Consider the following 20,715-nt stretch of genomic DNA (forward strand, 5'->3'; position numbering starts at 1 on the left):
CATTGCCAATTACTGTACAGCATTTTAGAAGACTCTTTTTCTGTGGTGGCTTAAAATGATTTCAGTGATGCAATGTTGATGCTAAAAATATTGCTTTTAATATAACAAGTAAATCACTTTTGCCATATACAATAATCATTTCTTGAGTAAAGTTCAGCATGAACAGATATAAAATAGACTTGCACTAAAGGAAACAAAAAGGTGGCATCAAAACCCACTTTGCTGTGACGTAGTGATAGTCACACGTATTACACGTAAGGCATTTTTCCACTGCATAGCAAAGGGGTTGCTGTACATAAGTTGAAATGTTAAAGCTGACCTGTGACAAGGAAGTGAGACTCAAATGTCCTCTCTTCCTCTTTCGCATTAAAAAAGCCTTTTGCTTTTTCTGAGCAGTATAGTTGTACATGTGTCACCGAGAGGACATGTTCATTATTTGTGCTGTTGCAGTGTGGGAGTAGTCACCCTGTCCTGGCTCTTAACTGGTGAGTGTGGTGCTCTGATAAAAGATTTCTGTTATCTTGCTGTGAACATGAGCTCCTTTGGGAAAGTTGTTGGTGATAACTTAGAACAGCAGTGAAGTCCCAAGATAATCTCTTGGTTTGTTTTTTATGTCATAAATAATTGGGGGTTTTTACATTTTAAGTTTAATTTAATTTTATTTCAGAACACAACATAAATTCTAGTTAGACTAAAAACAAATAAAAATACTAACAATAAGAAAAAGCTCGCTTGTTTTAACACTGATTATATTTTCAGGGCTTTAATGTGAAGTTATCTTTGTGAAGTTAATATTTATCCCTTTCCACTTTATAATAACCAACATTAAATGCCATTTGAGTTTGTGTTTCTAAAGCTTCCACTCGAGGGCAGCACTACACTAGAGTTTTAAACCTTGGCATTCAGCACTGTTGTATAATAGGAGCTCAGGTGAAATAGTCTGAACATTTAATCATGAGTATTTTTAATTAGTTTCTCTGAGCAGCTTTGCTGAGCACCTGCATCTACACACAGAGTTGTCTCAGGATTGTATCCACTTGAAAAATGTGTTACTTTGTATAAAAAATGGCTTTAATTCTTAAATAATTCTTGTTAAAGTGTTGTCGTAAATCTCACCCAAACGGTCGCAGCAGATGGCTGCCTCGCCCTGAATCTGGTTCTGCTGGAGGTTTCCTCCTGTTAAAAGGGAGCTTTTCCTTCTCACTGTCGACAAGTGCTTGCTATTTGGGGGTCATGTTATTGTTGGGGGCTTCGCTCTATCATTATAGTGGCCTTACATCACAATAAAAAGTGCTGTGAGGGAACTGTTATTTTGATTTGGTACTATGTAAATAACATTGAACAGAATTGAAACTGACATTGTTAAAAAACTTGTGGAACAGTGAAGCATTTACTCGTCAAACAGTAAATGAAGGTTTTTCTTCAAGAACACCTCCAACATTTTGACATTTATTAAGTATCTTTTGGTTAGTTACATAATTAAATTCATATTACGATCATTTATTTGTCTATACATAACTATTAATGTACAGTTGGTGATCTTAACTTGGCTTTAATGTCCTTTATGAGTCTAATGGGCACCATAACTTATATAAATCACGTTTTAAATAAATGTTGGAACTTGTCATTAAGACCCATCAGGAAAGTGTTTCCTCAGGTCTTTTTTTCTTTAGAGTTCAAGGCTTTTTTGAAACTAGAGTCTTGAGATATTTCCATCTCTGGTTGGTCTCTTGCTGTTAGCTGTTTTTAGCATGCTATTGATGCTTAGAGAGATCTAATGTTCTGTTCGCAGCAGTGCAAAGGCAGACATCACAGACAGAAAAATAATATAAAAGATAAAGTTGTAAAAACACTTTACAAACTGTTCCTTTTTTCATCCGTCTCAGAAATGCATGATTTAGAAAGTAAAAATACAACATAATCGTATTTTTTTTCCTTAAAATGTCAAGCATCATGGACAAATGACATTACATAGCAGTCAACAGTAGTTACAAAAGGTGCAATGAGCAATCAGCTAATACCCGCCACAAGATGTCACAACAGTACAAAATATTAGTATAATATTATAATATATACGACTATAATATTAGTTATAATATATGCAATGTGCTAAGACGTGAAGAGTGTGCTGAGAAGATTAAAGGAATACTTTAAGAAGCTAATGAATGTAAAAAACGAGAGCCAGAGGGGGACGGAAAGTGGATAGTTAGCCAATGAGGAAGTGCAGAGGATTAGTAGCAAGGAAGTGAGGCAGCTCTAGAAGAGTGGAAAGGCAGTTAATCCAGATGACATACAGTGGAGGTTTGGATGTTTCTAGGAGAGAGGGCAGTGGACTTTTTAACTAGATTGTTTAACACAATCCTGGAGATTGAGAGGACCCATGAGTAATGGAGAAGAAGTACACATCTTCTTCATTACTTTCCAAGAACAAAGATGATGTGAAAAGCTGTAGCGGTATGGCTTCATGCTGTGAAAGAGCACTTCAGGTGTAATGTTTGCTTTAAGAGTGTTGCTGGGTGGGCACTGGTTTAGCATAGTTGGATGAGCAGGCGACCATGTGCTGCACGTCTCCCCCTCTGTCTCTTTTTGCGTTCCTGTCAGTCTTCACTGTCTCCATCTAATAAAGCCAGAAAAAGGCCAAAAAATATTTTTTTTAAAAAGTGTTGCTGGAACATCAAAAAGGGGTTGCAGTGTCTTCATGGATCCAGAGAAAACATATGATAGGGCGCCTGAGGTAGTGTGTTAGGAAATCAGAAGTGTATGTGAGTGTGGCGCAAGACATGCAGGACGCCAGCGAGACAGTGGGTTAGGTGTGTGGTAGAAGTGCCAGATGAGTTCAAGGTGGGTATGGGATTACATCAGGGTTTGACTTTGAGTCCTTTCCTGTTTTTGATGGTGATGGACAGCCTGACAGGTGAAGTCAGGCAAGGGTCTACGTGGACTAACGATGCTTACTGATGATATTTTGCAGTGGCGAGAAGGTAGCAGAGAGCCTGGACATGTGGAGGTTTGCACTGGAGAATAGAGGAATGAAAGTCAGTAGAAGATAGAATACATGAGTGAGAATGAGAGGGATACAGGTGGAACGGTAAACATGCAACTAGCACAGGTGGTGAAGGTGGGGTCAACCATCCAAAGCCTCATATAGTAGACAACAGAGGTGAAGAAGAGAGTGCAGCGGGTGGAGATGAGGGTCAAGGTTGATGTGTGACAAGAGTGAATGGAAAGATTTCCCGTGTGGTGGTGAAACCTGCTATGATGTATGGTTTGGAGACGGTGGCACTGACAAAAAGGCAGGAGGCTGACGTGGAGGTGGCAGAGTTGAAAATACCAAGATGTTTTACTAAGAGGATGGACAGAATTGAAAATGAGTACATGAGAGGTATAGCTCATGTTGAAAATCATTTTTGGAGGGGTTAAAGGTTTTATTCAACCCCTCATGAACAAAATGTATTGCCTAAACCTTTTATACATGTCTGGCCAGGTTCTAGTAAGTTATGCACAAGTTGGCTTCTTGTATATCCTGTGTGCTGTGGCTTAAAAGCCCCCCTAATCGTGAGACTGGCCTACTTTTTGGTGATCTGCTTGTGTGTGCCTGACGTGTCACAGCACGTGATTAATATTTGTTTTGGTGTCTGCGTTAAAATATTGTCTTTAACACTTTCTCACCTGTGAGGCCCAGTTCGGTCAGATTTAGGCTGTCTATTTTCATCTGCTGTGTGCAGCTGGATGTGGTACTTGCAACGGTGGCATATTTAAAAAAAAGTAAGACACTCTAGCACACGTGCACACTTCAGCACCTCTAATTTCAAGTCCTTTCCCAAACTGATAGCATTTCACCAGCAGTGGATAGTTGTGTATTAACTGGGCACAGTCACTTTTTTGTAGTATAGACTGTTCTGCCACTTATATCGTGCCTCCAGGAAACTGCAGAGGGATGATTGCCGTGTGAGTGCATGCACACGAGAACAAAACTAAATTTAGGACAGTGATGTGTTGTATTACTCAGTAACGGGTAAATGCATTACAGTAACAACAACACTGCTTTTTACCCACAGAAAAACCAGGTAGGATGACAAATAGAGGTTTTCACAATTAACCAATAAGCTTATTTAGTAAGCCAGCTGTTTCCCCCATTCTCAGCCTTTCTCACTTGCTAAGCTAACCTTCATATTTCTTATGTAAACATATGAGATATCGAACTTTCCATCAAACTCTCAGTAAGAAAGCACATTTCCCAACTAATCATTTAACCTGGCCCTAAAAAGAGTTGACTCTGAATTTCAGTTAGCAAAGCAAACAAAACAGAGGCATGAAATTATAGTTTCTGCACTAGCATATTACTTTTACTTCTTACCAAGTCATAGTATTTTTAACAAATAATAGAAACTCAGTGCAAAGGGAACAGAAAGTGTTTATGCGAACATAGAAAAAGGGGTTTTCACCATGTTTCACATTTCTTGACACGCTGATTGAATGTCACCGAGTTACAACCCCAAGGGAAACCACAGCACCGCAGCCTCTTCTTTTCTCAGAAAATTTTCCAATACGTCACTAGAGGCAAGACGGCAAAACTTTAGTCAAAGAAATGTTTAGGGTACACGGCCTGAATAACCCTACAGACATGGAAATGACAGCACGCTGAACAACTCTGGAACGGTAAGTTCAATTTTTACTTGGTTTACTTGGTCTTTTCTAAGAGAGATCAAACACATTTTTTAGTTGCTATGAATGAATGAACCTGCGGTGAAGAAAGATGGTGTTGCAGTGTGATGGAGAAAGTGATAAAGTCTACTCTGAAGCGAGATTAGAAGTGGCTGGTTACGTGCATGTGATGAATGGAAAAGGCTTTCTTTTTTCTGTATTTAATTCATAAAATCATAACAAGTTAAAGCTCACCTATTGTGTTTATGCAAGAGTTCTCACTGTATTTTCCACAATATCATTGTGAACAAGACTTTTCACAGTTATATTGTAATTGTAATATATTCTGCACTAAAGATCACCTAAAAGGTCCAAGTAGACAGAAATATATTTAGATATAAAAACTAGTCCCAGTAAGATACCTAATGCTGTCTTTTTAATAAAAACGCTAACTCGGAAAGGTGCACTTTAAATGGCACAGGAAAATAGGTGGGGGGGTGAGGCAGGGGGAGGTGGCAGAATAGCAAAGACACAAAATAGTGTGGAGGAGCGAGAGAAGGAAAGGACGCCAGAGTTAAAGGGTTTCTAAAAGGACATGTGGATAGTTTTGTCAAATAAACAAAAGTTGTCCATGCACACAACAGCTTTTTTGGGGGTTGCAGTTTGAAATGTGTCAGCATGCTAACAAGCAAGTTTATCATGTTGATTTTACACATAAACAGTATTAAACAAATTGAAATTCAGACATTTCACAAAGCTCGTGGTAAGCTGTAAACACCCAAATTTCTGCCTGCCAGCAGCATTAGAGGAAACAGCTTAGGGGATTTATTGTATGTCTACAAAATTATGTGTCCCTGCATGCTCAACAGTCATACTGCTGCTGCCGCTGTTGTTTCAGGATACGCCTACTCCTAGACTGCGGCTATGATATGCTAATTTATCCCACCTTCAACCCTTTCAGTTAAGAACTGAAGCCATAGCGGCATAATCAATCCAACCATCTCATTTCCAAGTATCTGATCACATAAAAACTACTCGGCAGATTCTTGTCTCTGACATCATAATAATAACGATACTTCAATTAATCACTTACAGTAAACAAGACAAGGTTCCACCAACTGACAACCATGCTCATTTTAGCTACTTATAGTCAGAGAGCAACAAACATCTTTACTGCCTCTTTTTGGTTGAACATCAGCCAAAAAACAAAAGAAGGAAAGAAAAAATACCCAGACAGGTCAGCAACTTTCTGGTAACCACCAGTTGCTTAGGGAAAATCTGCATTTCCTGACACCAACTATCTAATGAGTGACATTTTTGTCAGTCATGTAGGTTGACAGGGTGGACCGGACTTTAAGCCCATGTGACTGAAGCTTAACATGATGACTATTATGAAGCAGTTCTGATCTGTATGCCCACAGAAATGAATAAAACATGTTACTCCAGCTCACCACTAGTTGTGGTTTCAGAAACCGCTGCACCAGTAATTTCAAGAAAAAAGTAGTTCAAGAAATGAAGAGCAGACTTTCTGGATTGTGAATGGTTGCTTTTTTTGTTATTGGAAACAAACATACCTTTCTGGGAAGACAAAGGGGTTAGGATGTGGTTTAAGTTTTTAGTGTGTATTTGTATTCAGTTTGTGGTTGTTTTTCTCGTGTGTCAGTGAAGTGAGTAAGGAAAGAGAGAAAGAGACGAAAGAGAAAAAAAAGAGATCAAAGAGTGTCAACTTTTTCACTTTGCTGTCGGACCAGTGTAGGGGAAGTCCAAAAGTCAGTAGACAAATGATATGAAGAGAACTAGTGCTTAACATATGAAAAATGGTTCTTAGAAGGTAAAGTATTAAGATAGTGTCTGATAAGAAGAGGCAAGAAGAGGAATCTTGATTTTCTGAAGTTATTAACAAAGCGGGTTTTCCACAATTGGATAAGTGGTCAACTGACGCAAATCATTCAAATCTCCTGTTAGCTGGGGAAGTCTGTGGATTGTCCAGTATGACTTTGACTCGTATCATTAATCACATGACTTCAGGTTTGATTAAAAACAGACTTGTGATTTCAGTCTTATGAACTTTTTAAAAAAAAAAATCCACCATAACAGAAAAAGTCTTGTTGAAGTCTAACCAAAAACAAACAATCCATCCATCTTCTTCCGCTTTATCGCGGAAGAAGTCGCGGGGGCAGCAGCCTAAGCAGAGAGGCCCAGACCTCCCTCTCCCCAGCCACCTCCTCCAGCTTATCCGGGGAACACCAAGGCGTTCCCAGGCCAGCCGAGAGATATAATCTCTCCAGTGTGTCCTGGGTCTGCTCCAGGGCCTCTTCCCAGTGGGACATGCCCGGAACACCTCACCCAGGAGGCGCCCAGGAGGCATCCTTGTCAGATGCCCGAACCACCTCAGCTGGCTCCTTTCGATGTGGAGGAGCAGCGGTTCTACTCTGAGCCCCTCCCGGATGGCTGAACTTCTCACCCTATCTCTAAGGGAGAGGCCAGCCACCCTAGGGAGGAAGCTCATTTCTGCCTCTTGTATCCGCAATCTCGTTCTTTCGGTCACTACCCACAGCTCGTGGCCATAGGTGAGGGTAGGGACGTAGATCGACCGGTAAATTGAGAGCTTCGCTTTTACACTCAGCTCTCTCTTCACCACGACGGACCGGTGCAGCGTCGGCATCACTGCAGCCGCAGCACCAATCCGTCTGTCGATCCCTTCTCCCATCACTCGCAAACAAGACCCCGAGATACTTGAACTCAGAAACGTTGGACATAATTGGACAATATTACTCAGCTGAAACAAGGCTGTCCATAAGACTTGGCTTTGATGACACTGTAAGGGTAAAAAAGATGGTTTGTCAGAGTGGAAATAATTGAGGCTGAGGCATTCCTATCCAAAGTAATTACAGTGAATCATTTCATGCTCTGTATTCCATACACAACACCAGAGGTTACAAGTAGACAATTTTACATAATCCAGACCTTTATGTCTTTAAGAAATGCTTAAATGTGACTAAATGGACAGTTTCACCTGGCTTCAAAGATAAATATAGCTTGGCTCTGTCATCATAGCTATGAAAATGTGTGCAGTGTTTACTAGTGATATTGTTGAAGTTGAATAAAGGTAAGTGTGGGCACAGAAGCTCATGGAACTTCATGATGAATCTTTTGCATTTAAAAGACTCACCGTTCTTTGAAAGTCTGTCTGAATGCTTTAACTGCAGAGGACTTCTACCCACGCAAGAAGAAAGAGTTAGCTGTGATTAAACCAAAACACCCACATCAAACATGCGCCTTGTTTGAGCCGTCTGCTACAGATTGATGTGACTGCAGTGCGACCTTTATAGATCTGGTAGAGTGAAAGGTCAGTTTCTACAGATTCCTCACACTGAGGAGCAGCAGTGCATTAGCGGTGTCAGGTAGGTGTATGTTGTCAGACCATTTGCATGCGGAAGATCAGATAACGAATAAAATATAAGCAGTCTCATATCATAATTTGACACAATAAGTAATCTACTTCATTTCCTATCCCATACTGGTGTTTCTCTTTTTTATTCTGGAAGATTGCAAGGCTGTTATCTTCTTGGATCACTACATGCAACATTGTCACCCTAGAAGAGCTCTCATCAGAGAGTCTCAATGTCAGGATGGAACTGATCTTGCTTTATGCTGCAGCACATGACTCAATCTAATAGTACATTTTAAGAGGATGTAGTTAGTGTAACTTCCCCCCCTCACCTTTTGTATCAACTGACATCTTGTTAATTTTTACACAAAGTGCCTCCTGTTAAGCTTATCAACTTCCTGACTACTAAAGCACTTTCTTGTAATGTGCATGACTGGAAATTGTATACTCCATTTATTAAAATCATGTAAGTCTGAGCTCATTGCATGCAATCAGATTAAGTTTTTTTTAAGAAGTGCCGTTAGCAGGAAGTGAACCTGTCAGAATAATGGAACATTTGAGTTCTCAGAAAAACATTTTGACCTTTATTAAACCTTGCAAACAGGTGACCATAGAAGCACCAACATAATGTGCTTTCCCCTGTGCACGGAAATGGAAGAAAAACAGTAGTGTGCAGCGGTTTGGGCTAAAAAAAAAGGAGAACAACACTTTTTCTTCTTTTTTTTTTCTTTTTTTTAAAGAAATGATACTGGCACCACAAATATTTATCAGTAAATGATTTTTAAAATGTTCCACTGCATTTTAAACTGCAGCAACTCATGGTATACTTGCCACGAACTGCCACAAGTGTTGACTTCTGCATGACACTTGGAACGTAGTTTGTTAGACAGTTATTCTATGGATTGTGGCTGAAGATAATATTTAGGGTTTTAGCTGCAGGTTCAGGTTTAGGTTTTCTATCATGCTACAAAGCAGAATACATGTTATGTTATGAATGTGAATCTAAACATGTAAAGAATCTACGTCAGCGCTGTGCAGTATAAACTTAATATGTTTGCGTTAATCACAATGAAAAGAAATGTTCGCTTGAATATCAATGAGATAAAATGCTTTTAAAAAAAGGTGAAAGTTTTAGGTCAGGCTCTGGGTGTTTGTGGGTCAGCTTGCACTTGGCTGCAAAACCACAAGAACCACGAATCCACACAAACACATTTTTTTTTCATCCTGTTTTTCACAGAGTTTAAATGTCATTGCGGTCCACATGCAAAAGCAGCTGCAGCTAATACATTTATAAGTATTAGCTGTAGCATGCCCTTTGTGTGCATTGCTGTGCACGGTTAAAAATCCAACAGGCTGGGGGAAATGGCAGGCTGTAGTCAACAAACTAATAAATGATGATGAAGTTTAAAACTGAAACATTAACGCAGAAGCTGCCAGTTTTTACTTGACTGCATGTTTAAATGTGTCATCAGGTACTAAATTTAACCTTATCTGTCAGTTGAAAGAAATGATAGGAAGTAAGAAACACGTGTTGACATGCTTCAGATGCTCAGAAGTGAAGAATAATTAATCAGAAGTTCACATTTTAGTCTGGAGAGCAGTGCCGATTCAAAGTAAGATCCTCTACAGTGTTAATTGCTTGAATTGAAAAGCAACGAATTCAACCTTTTTTTTTTCCTTTTATCTGTTTGGGTTTGTGTAGCTGACACAATTATTATTATTGTTTTATTAAGAGAACTGTTTGATATTTAAACTGTATTTTATTAAATAGTTGTGCTGAATTCCAGTGGAGATTGAATGGAAACTGCTGACATTTTTGCACAAATGTGGGTGGGATGAAAAAGGCAGACTGTTGTATGTTCCAAAAAGGAAGCTGATGAAAGGTTTTGCATGTCTTGAGTGTGCGTGGCTGAGTGTAAAATGAGAATTTGACCAGAGTATTTCTTTTCATTACCTGTTTTAATGGCTGTATGAGTGTGGCCTTTCAGAAAAAACAGCTGGTCTTGTTTTACCCTGAAAAAGGAAATATCAATGACATTGTATTTGGTGTTGATTTTGATGCATAAGCCTGATTTACACTGGAACTTTGTTGTCTCAAATCATCATTGTTCATTTATCCTGTTACTGCAAGAGAACAAATGTCACATTTGTACAGATGTGGAACCGCAGAGGAGTGGGGCAGGATCTGAAACACTTCTATTTCTGTTTTTCCATCGACTGCTTATGTTACAACTTATTCTTGATGTGTTTGTAGGCAGCAGTTTTTTTTCTATGTGTATCTCTGTCACATTGTTGCATCTTGTCAACCAGATGATTTAATAAACACTTTAAATTTATTTATTTTTTATCTGGGCAGGATGAGAAAAATTGGGAAGCAGTGAGCCAAAGTCTGGAGCGACTACAATGCTTCAAATCTTCCAGTCACTGAGCTTTGGAAACAAACCATCCCAGTGGCCTCAAAGGACTTAACAAATGGAGAGAAATAAGAAAAGACTTTCCCTGTTTATTCTGCTGCCTCTGCTGCTGCTCTGCACAAGTGATGAGTGTCCCAGGCTTCCAGAGAGTTAGTCTTTATTCCTCTTTATTCATGTTTAACTGATTTTAAGATCTGTTGTTTGACATATTTACTCATTTTCATTTAATCTCTCCTGTTTTAATTCTCACAGATCTCACTTGCTACACTGACTACAATAGAAACATCACATGTTTGTGGAACAGCAAATACGTGTCTGATGACACTGCATGCACCATACATGCTCAGTATGAAGGTCCCTACATGTAAGGACCTCAATCACAAAAAGAAAACCTAGATGCATAATACTTACAATACACGAGTCACAAATGTCATCAGTAACATCATCTACAGCAAAATCTAATGAATATTCTTCTTCTCAGCTCTTACAGCACTTCCTGTCACCTAAAGTCTGTTGACATGTCCAGACCAGACCTAAAGGAGTGCTCCCTCATCTTTGAAATGGAATACACTGTGAGTGTGTAAACAACTAGCATTGTTGGTGGATACCCTGTTTATTAAAAATATGTTTAAAATCTGTAGAAGAGAGAAAAAAAGAATCATCTGCTTTTTAAGGTATAGACAGCTGTGAAGAATCCTGTGATGAGCATATGGCCAGCAGGACATTTAAAGCACACTGCTTTCCATTTAATATTAGAGTATCTATGTATGAATTTCAGGAAGTACAACTCCAGGATCAGGCTTCTTTTTTATTTTTACTTTTTTGCACATGAAGTGAAATTAAAGCTAATTATGGCCTCTGTGCAGACACAGACTACTGTGTGAAAATGCTAATTTCTCAAAACGTAGAAGCTAAACTGAGAGAGCATTCTGGACCCCTTTTTTTCTAATATGTGCGGGTATACCTGCACATATGAAATAATAATATGTCAGAAATGAAGAAGAAGCATAACTGGTCCCACCCTTGTGAATTTCACTCTGTGACACCAAGGAAAACCTCAAGCCTCAAGCATATATACATCACTTCTAGATTTACATCGAAACTATTATCTGTAGATTTGAATCAAAACATTTTAAATTTACCAATCGATTTAGATCTTCACTAGTTTTGGATCATTTTATTAATTTTTCAAAACAATTTATTTCAGTTTCGGTCTCTCCATGTGTTGTCCATGAATCTGAGCTGTGCTCATATGAAGCAGAGTCTAAACACTTCCTACATGCCGTCCTGTCACAGTGAGTGTAATCTATACTACCTCATTGTTACTTACAATATGACCTATTTACGGAGCCCATAGAACATATTTGTCTGATTCGTGTGTGTGTGTGTGTGTGTGTGTGTGTGTTCATGTGCACACTCTTACAGTAAAGGTGAATCCTCCTTCGAAGCCAGAAGTCAACGTCACCTCTGTTTCCTGGTTGTCCGAAGACCCCGAACATGAAATGATCAACTCATACGAAAGTGAAGTGCAGTGGAAGCAGCAGGATCAGTCATGGAGTGTAAGTTTAGATTTTGTATCACAATGTGAATGAGTTTGGGTATGAAGTCGAGATCCTGAAAGTGCACGTTTAAATAGTGTGTACACATGATCCTTGCCCTGTGTTTGTGTGAATTCATAGCAAGAGTAAATAAAGTGATATAAAAATCTTTCTGTCTGTCAGGATCCCCCCTTTCAGAAAAAAGGTGACATTCAGTGCGAGAATGAGTGCAGGGCAGAGCTGGACCCAGACAAACTGATACAAGGCGAGAAGTACGAGGTACGAGTTCGTGTGCGGTCTGTTAAACCTCGACCCAAGGGAGCCTGGAGTGACTGGAGCCCCACTGCATCATGGGAGTCACCAGTAGGAAAAAGAAAACCACCATCAGGTACTTTTTTTGCCAAATGGCTCCAAAGACAAATAGTTTAGTTTAAGAAACTCTGCAGAGTTCTCTTTTACATTCAGTCCTGCCTTCTCTCATTTTTCTAAGCTAACGTGATCGGCTCTGTCTTCTGTTTCAGTACAACAAGGACACACATTTTATAAGAGCAACTAAAGCCCACAGAAATTCTGTATTTGTTTTACCTGATGAAGTCAGTACAGTCAGTACCATTGTTATTCTCTGTTTATGTAAATGACGTGCAGCTCCAAGATAGGAAAGTGAAAATGTGAAAATATGCTGATGATATGGCTATTGTTGGTCTTCTATAGGAACTCGAGCCCTAATGGTTTTGCTCAGGGATGCAGGTTGAAAGAAGGGTGTAAATTTCATTATTTCCTTATTAAAAATGAAAAAGCTTGTCTTGAATTACCCAATCCCCATGACCGGCTTCACTTTCTGATCAGTCTGTGAGAGTCATTAATATCTTTAAGTATCTGGAAACACATTTTAAGGACAAGATTTATTTTTTTTATGCTCATTCCATTTACAGGAAAGCTAATTGGAGAATATTTTGTTATTTTGTAACATGATTGTTAGAACTACCAGAACAATTACTGGTCGATAGCAGCCTTGATTGGAATCTAGTATCTTCAAGCTGTCTTAAGGAAAGCCTGGTCTATTGTTACTGACCCCAAACACCCTCTTCACTCTGATTTTGAATTAATGCTGTCAGGATGACGTTACAAGATGCCTCTAGCTAGCAAAAAAGTCTATAAGAGATCCTTTGTGTCAAAAGCATTTAATATTTTAAAAAAATCCATCATATACTGTGAAGTATTTCTATAGGTATATTGGAGTGTTATTTATGCTTAGGTTTGAATGTGGTCTGATTCCTACCAATATTTTTATTATGATTTTATTGCCTGGTTGATTTTTGACTTGGTGAACCAAAGACAATTTTCCATTAGTGTGGACGATAAAGTTATTCTATTCTGTTTTTTGGTTTTTTTGTATTTTTCAGATGTTCCTACACTTGTTGTGTGCATAATTACAGCAGGTGTTGTAGTGTTAATGGCAGTCATTCTCTGCACAACTAAAAAACACTGGTAAGCAAACTTTTCCAAAAATATCTCAATGTGCAGTATATTATGATTAGTTATTCTGGTATGATGTATTAAAAACAAAAAGATTCTTTTTGACAGCTTCGGTTTTGATTGTAATTTTGTTGCCTCAGGGTTTATGTAGTAAAGACAATGAAAGGTCAGCCCGTACCAGACCCAGGAAAATCCTCCCTGCAGAATGTACATTTTAAGGTAAGCATACAGGCTGTAGATGCGTCCTCTTTACTCTCTACTGTTAAATCATGTAATCAGGTTACAGTTTACAGTTTAAAATGAAAAACAATTGAAGCTGCCATTTCAGGGCAGTAAAAAATAACATTTGTGTACTATCATGGTGAACATGTTTGCAGTAAATGTACATGACTAGCAGCTATCGTTAGCATTTATTTTGAGCTGTGTGTCAGCCACATATGACTGTAAGTCGATGTGGCAGGCCGTGGCTTGCGGTGCCGTGCAGGGATGGCAGACGCACCTGCATGGCATCTGCAATCATGCCCCGCCTACTTAAATACTGTAGTGGGTCCTGCGTGTGCACAGCAACCATCAAGTATTAATAAAGAATGATTAAAATGCCACTGGGTCAGCCGTGGTCGTTTACAGTCGAATACTGAATCTTCTTTAGTTTTCAGTTCAATACTTTGTCATAACCATCTACAAATAAAAATGAGATAACTGCAGCTCATAAACAGACACAGCATGCAACATAAAAAGAGAATTACTGAAAGTTGTGCTGCAGACAGTCTAACCAGACAAACAAAATTGATCACCGATCCATTCGTCTTTTTAATCCTGGTCTTGAAGTGCAGACTGAATATCTAGTATATTTCAAATCTTTCTAATCTCTTCTGTTCTGTGACTTTCTCTCCTCCAGAGTGGGTTCTCCAGTGAATACTTTCACTCCTTCTTGAAACCAGTGGAAATTATCACTGTAGAATTAATCTCACCTGTGGATGCTGCTGTGGCCTACAAGCCAGATGAGAAGATGGTGTTGAACAAAGGCAGCTATGACTCCACCAGCTCCAGCTTCACTAACCCAAGTTACTCTGAGCTTTGTAGCCCTCCTCCTATTTCCTCACTCACTGCTGGGAATCTGAAGCCCTGTGCGGTTGACACGCCTTATGGTCCTGTTGGTACTCAGGGTGAAGGAAAAAGCGCAGAACAGGAAAGTGATGAAGCGAGAGAGAAAGAAAAGGAGACGTTAATGTTGCTGCTCAAAGGCAGCAGTAACAGTGAGTCAGTGCAGGTGATTTCAGACTACGAGAAAACTGAGAGGCTCGACAATGATCGATTTAGGCTCCAGAGTCTAGATTCAGGCATGTGCAGTTGTGAAGAGGTCAGTGAAGAGAGCATGGAGGCAGATAGCATCAATATGACTGATAGCCATAATGAAGAACCTGAGGGTGAGGAAGAGAAGGAGGGAGGGAATAAACAAAAGGCAGATTTTCAGAGGTTGTTTGGAAGCAGCGGAGGTGTGTTTGGCAAGTCTATCCAGGTTTGTTCTGATTATGAGCGAGTGGAGAAACAGCAGGCTGACAGCCCGGAGCTTCCCAGCTTGGATTCAGGTGTTAGCAGTGGGGGAGAGGAGCAGCTGAGTCAGGATGAGGGCATGGAGGATGTTGATAAGTCCACTGAATCTACACGCTTCCTGTTTCCGCCTCATCCTTCCAGTGCTTTACCATGCTCCCTGCTCTCTTTTCCACAACTGCCTCTGAACTTGCCTGGGCCACGACTGAGTCCAGCGTTGCAGCTCCAGCCAGGTCACATGACACAGGGGTTTGCTCTGATGTCAACAGGCAGGTCGGTGGAGCCCTCTGGTGATGGATATATGCCAGTGAAACAGGAGGACGGCTGAGAACAGACAGCAGGCTCAACTAGCAGGACAACATAGCATGTAGCACTTGGAGGAGTCATCACAGTCAGTCAGTTCTCAGGAAAATGTGACATCACATAATTCTTTCTCTTCTGCTCAGTTTTCAGCAACTTTGACAGTTTCATGAATGTATTTTACTTTTGTTTTTTATATATTTATATCAATATTTATGCCTGCTCAGAAGCTCATACTGTCACCCCAGAATAAAATAATGTGACTCTTTCTACAATGTAAAGGCTGCCCTCTCTGCCATCACACTAGCTGACCTGACTGACTCTAAACTGCGTAAATCTGTGTAAACTGTGGTAAACTGTGGTAAACTTCCCTACATGGACTAAAGTTTTTGGCCACATACATATTGAGCGATTTAAATCCATACCATGAAGCTTCCAGTGCACATTTTTTATCCTGATGTCAGTGGCAGAGGAGGTTTGGAGCTGTACAGAGCAGAGATGGGCAGTAACGCGTAATCCGATTACTTTTTTCAAGTAATGAGTAAAGTAAGGGATTACTGTTGCAAAAACGGTAATTTGATTACCGTTACTTTCCCGTAGGAACGCTGCGTTACTGTGTTACTAAAACCGTGATTTTTTTGCGAGAATGTCTCATGACAGTAAGGTAAGCAAGTGCGACGTTCGTGACAGCAGCTGTGTGCAGATCAACAATGGATAATATATCGAGTGCAGAAGAGAGTATGAGCATGCAGCGTTTAAAGCGTGGAAGTACTGACCTTACTTTAAGTTTGATTCCATAAAAAGTGACAAAAACCTGCCCCAGGGCAAACCTCCGCCTACGCCACTCTTGCTTTACAGGTGAAAATAGAGCAAAAGGGCCGCTGAGTCTTTGATTTTATTTATTTTCTGCTGTGTTTCACTTGCATCTATTTGAAAGACTGAGTGTAAACACAAAAAAAATATATTTTATGTGCGGGAATGTGCAGAAAATAGGTTTAAATATTAAACAAATTTCTTCCAGTCAGAGAATGTTGCATATAATAAAATTTTTGCTTGATGCATAAAGTTAAAAGATTAAAACTAATAAAACAAGTTTTAAAAAGGGACTTTTCCATTTGATTACATTTTGTATGATGGATTATGTAGAAAAAGTAGAATTGGGCTGAAAGATCTATCGCTTTATCACCTATTCAGGTTGTAAATCGTGTTTTTAAAAAGTAACTAAGTAACTAAGTAATTAATTACTTTTGAAAATAAGTAATCAGTAAAGTAACGGGATTAATTTTGGGGGGAAGTAATCAGTAATTAGTTACTGATTACTTTTTTCAAGTAACTTGACCAACACTGGTGCAGAGCCTTGGTGGCTTTTATCTCAGCTTATGTTGTCTGACATAGTATTACGGTACCACACTGTGAGAGCAGTGAACTGTTCAGACCCATTCTTTCACAAATACTTGCAAAGGCAGACTGCATGGATGCTTAATTTTATACACCTGTAGTCATGGAACTGAAACACCTGAATTCATTGAGTCAGAGGTGTGGCCCAATACTTTTGGCCATATAGCAGCGTATTTAACAATGTTGGATTGCTTGTTTGTAACAGACTAACTTGGTAACTTTATTGCAGGAAACATATCCGGTCGTTAAGTGATGACGTGACGAATTCTACTTCTGGGCCTAAAGTAGTCTGCGTTTAATATGGCTTTTGTGTTGTTAACTTGTTTAATGTTTTGTATTTTCTTCTATTTAATCTCAAAAAGCTCCTAAAACAGTCAGTGATCACTGTTGACCTCCCTCGGCTTTTATTACCGCTAATCTACAGCCCAGCCCATGCAGCAGTATATGAATGACTAACCTCATATTGTGGATGGATTATCTCAGTTGTTCTCCTGGCTGAAGTTTGGTCCTTTTACAGCATCCTGCCATGCGATTACATTTGTTCCTGACCACCGAGAACACTCACGTTAACTTTTATCGAGTGGAAAAAAGTTAGCTTGTATATATTATGCTAACATAGCTGTGTCACTAGCGGTCATGTAGCACAGCATTATATACCAGCTAGCCAAACTTCAGTAACCCTACAAACGTCACTGCTGTTTAGTTTTCTGTCTTCATTTATGTTGGAAGTGATAACAGAACTGTACGTTTTAATTTGTTTCCAAAGCCCCGCAGTCAGGACATGCTATATTGTATCTAGATAGAAGCTAGTGAGCTAACTTCCTGCTAACTTCTAACTCCGTTAAATATCATAAATTAGATTTTATTTATTCTTGTGTGGCAGCTATTTACTGACTTTAAGAAGTTATTTGAAATTATGTCATTTCATGAATAACAGTTATTTTCCATGAAAACTAAAAATGGTTAAAATCTCAATAAAAATTAACGAGAAATACATGCAATTTTGCAGTTTTTTGGCTCAACATGTCATTTTGAGGTTAGGGGTGCCATTGGGTCATGGTTAGGTTTTTGGGTAAGGGTTAGGGTTAGGCATTGATTTCTGATGGTTGGTTAAGGGGTAATATGTCAATTCAGTGTCCTCACTAAGATGTGAAAACGAACGTGTGTGTGTCTGTGTGAAGTTTTGATGTGAATCTGAAAAACACAATTTTGAAAACACTGGAAAGACCTGGGCCCTGTGCTTCGTACGTCGCTTACTACATCCAAGATCAAATGAAACATCCAAGACCAAATCATCGCGCTAACTCTGAGCTCGCTAATCCGGTTCCCCGAACACACCTGTTGTTGACGATTAGTATAGCTGGATGAAGTAATGTGAGATCACTGGGTGGCCCAACAGGGGCTATGCATCGATAGTAGAAACATTGATCGGCAACCCTTTGATTGGTCGGCGAAAATGTCGAAGGAGCGCGCTCGGTATTTTTCGGCAGCAGAGCAAGAACTCTTGAGTGAGGGATTTCAGGAGTTTCAGAGTTTAATTAAAACGCAAGGGAACACTGCAAAGGCTGCAAAAGCAAGGAGAGAGGGCTGGCAGAAAGTTGCTGACAAATTAAACTCGTAAGTAATTTAATAATAACAATAATAATGGAGTGGATTTATATAGCGCTTTTCAAGGCACCCAAAGCGCTTTACAATGCCACTATTCATTCACTCTCACATTCACACACTGGTGGAGGCAGCTACGGTTGTAGCCACAGCTGCCCTGGGGCAGACTGACAGAAGCCAGGCTGCCATATTGCGCCATCGGCCCCTCTGGCCAACACCAGTAGGCGGTAGGGTAGATTTATCATATCACACCATATTATCCAATATTATATTACATTATATTATATTATAATATGTTATATTATATCCCCTTTCACATTAGAGCCACAACAGGACCCACTAGAACATGGGAACAAGTAAAAGTGAAATATAAGAATATTCTACAGAATGGTAATATTTATCACTTATATTGCTTGTCGTCTCTTGGAAAGAGACCCTGGAATAATCTGTTTGTTTGTTCATAACAGCAACCAAGAAAAGGGCAGAGCAAAAAAAAAGACAGGTGGTGGTCCTGCACCCCCTCGTCAACAAGTTGGTTAAGTGAATAATACCCTCACGGGAAAATCGATATCTCTCTATGAGCACACTGTCGCGCTGAGCTAAAGGATCCTGTCTGTCCCGCAATATACGCTGAATTCTGAAAACTCTCCTTATCAATCTTGGACCTTCCGCAATGGGTTGCTCGCGTAAACGGACAGGACATGACTGCGACAGACTTCCCAAATCCACCTTCGCTTTTATAGCCGTGGTCTCTCATCTTGATTACACGAAGTAATTTACAATTACTACTCTGAAATATGAATTACATCTGTAATAATCACATACATGTAATAGAATGTTAATAGTACATTTCCCTTTTTTAGGAAATGAGCTGTATATATCTGTGTGACATCAATAAAAGGATCAAGTGCTGCATTATCTTTAGTTACATTGATGTTATTTATTTATGGTGAAACAGTGGTGGAATATCGCTGTTGCTTTCGTATGAATGACGCGGACATACCTGCGTGGCCGCGATCTAATCCTGTTTACATAAAGTAAACCTGCTCCCCAGCAGGTTTACGCTTACGGCTCTGTTGCTATGACAGCAAGTCCCGGATGGGCTTCGGGGAACCGAACGATCCAGGATCACGCGAAATGGTCAACAATCTCATCCAGCTAACTCACTTAGCGCGGTACGAAGAACAGGCCCCTGAAGACACTTTTTCCTTTTCTTTCTATGCAAACAAAAATTCCCACTGAGGCTTTTCAGTGTGAAATTTTGTTTGTATAGAAAATACCTGTGCCATTTGTCTTTGTTGCCATCTACTGGTGAACATCACCTTAACACTACATCAGGTGAGATTTTCACTCTGCACAGCAACACAAAACTCTTTTAACAACACAAACAAACAACAAAATTAATACATTTTAAAATGATGTAGACAGCTCAAGATAATGTTAATAAAGACTCAGTGAAAACTGAAGTTTATCTTAATCCTTAAAATATGCAGGGAATCACAGTTGCTTATGTCCAGCATCACTCTGTTATTATAAAATTTATCTAAAACGTGGCCAGTTTAATGTCTTAAACTGAAATCACATTAAAGTTTTGATCAACTATAATCCAGCTGATTTTTTACCCAAAAAGTTAGATGCGACATATAAAAAGTGGGCAGGACAAGGCTTAAAGGTATACTGTACATTTTATGATAAGGGAACTCTTAGGAACTTCCAGTCAATAAAAGATCAATGCCAGTTAAGCAATAGTGATTTTTTTAGGTTTCTCCAAATCCAGCATCATCTACATAACTTTATACCCAAGAGAATAGATCTTTTCTCTCTTCCTGTTCTGAATATATTTGTTAAGGCATACTATGCGGATCCTGGTCTCAAAGTGATTTCTAGACTGTACAAGTGTTTACAGGAAATTAAGAATATGAATACAATTTGCATCAAACAGAAATGGGAAAGGGAAACAAATATGGTAATTTCAAATGACACTTGGTATCAGCAATGTGCTCCGTTATACGGCATTTTGAGTCTGGCTGTCCGAAAGACTAAATGGCTCGGTGTAAAAATTCCATCACTAAATGACATGAAGTTGTGTATCGGTTGTTTAAAATGGAAAAAATTACATTCTCTAACAGATTTCAATATGACACATTTGTTGAAATTTGGGACATATGGAAACATTATATTTAGTCAAGGCGTCCCGAACTTGTATGAACCTCCATATTCCAGTATCTTATATTTTTGAATTGTTATGTACATATGTTAACTAGTAGGTACATCCCTTGCTTTTTGTGTTTGTTTGTTTGTTTATTCTTGTTGTACATGTTGTGTTTTATGTTCCCTATTTTAAAAAATGTATATTTAACAAAAGGTCGACATACTGAAAAGTGACTTTCACACACTT

The 20,715-nt window shown here is 39.2% G+C and overlaps 1 protein-coding gene across 2 annotated transcripts; it reads left to right on the plus strand.

The window, feature by feature from the left end:
• The first annotated feature begins 44 nt into the window (after positions 1-44).
• LOC101486983 (uncharacterized) lies at positions 45-17,708 on the plus strand. 2 transcript variants are annotated; one of them, XM_004574694.3, is made up of 10 exons: positions 45-485; positions 10,392-10,598; positions 10,702-10,813; positions 10,931-11,021; positions 11,657-11,744; positions 11,875-12,008; positions 12,171-12,375; positions 13,391-13,475; positions 13,604-13,682; positions 14,362-17,708. In XM_004574694.3, the coding sequence occupies exons 2-10, from the start codon at positions 10,508-10,510 to the stop codon at positions 15,340-15,342; spliced, it is 1,866 nt and encodes a 621-aa protein (XP_004574751.3). In that variant the 5' UTR covers positions 45-485; positions 10,392-10,507; the 3' UTR covers positions 15,343-17,708. The 2 variants fall into 2 exon arrangements, with proteins under 2 accessions (XP_004574751.3, XP_004574752.3); XM_004574695.6 differs by lacking the exon at positions 45-485 and adding an exon at positions 4,475-4,659.
• Positions 17,709-20,715: the final 3,007 nt, after the last annotated feature.

This window comes from Maylandia zebra, linkage group LG6 (genome assembly GCF_041146795.1).
Source record: "Maylandia zebra isolate NMK-2024a linkage group LG6, Mzebra_GT3a, whole genome shotgun sequence".
NCBI classification, from domain to species: Eukaryota; Metazoa; Chordata; class Actinopteri; order Cichliformes; family Cichlidae; genus Maylandia; species Maylandia zebra.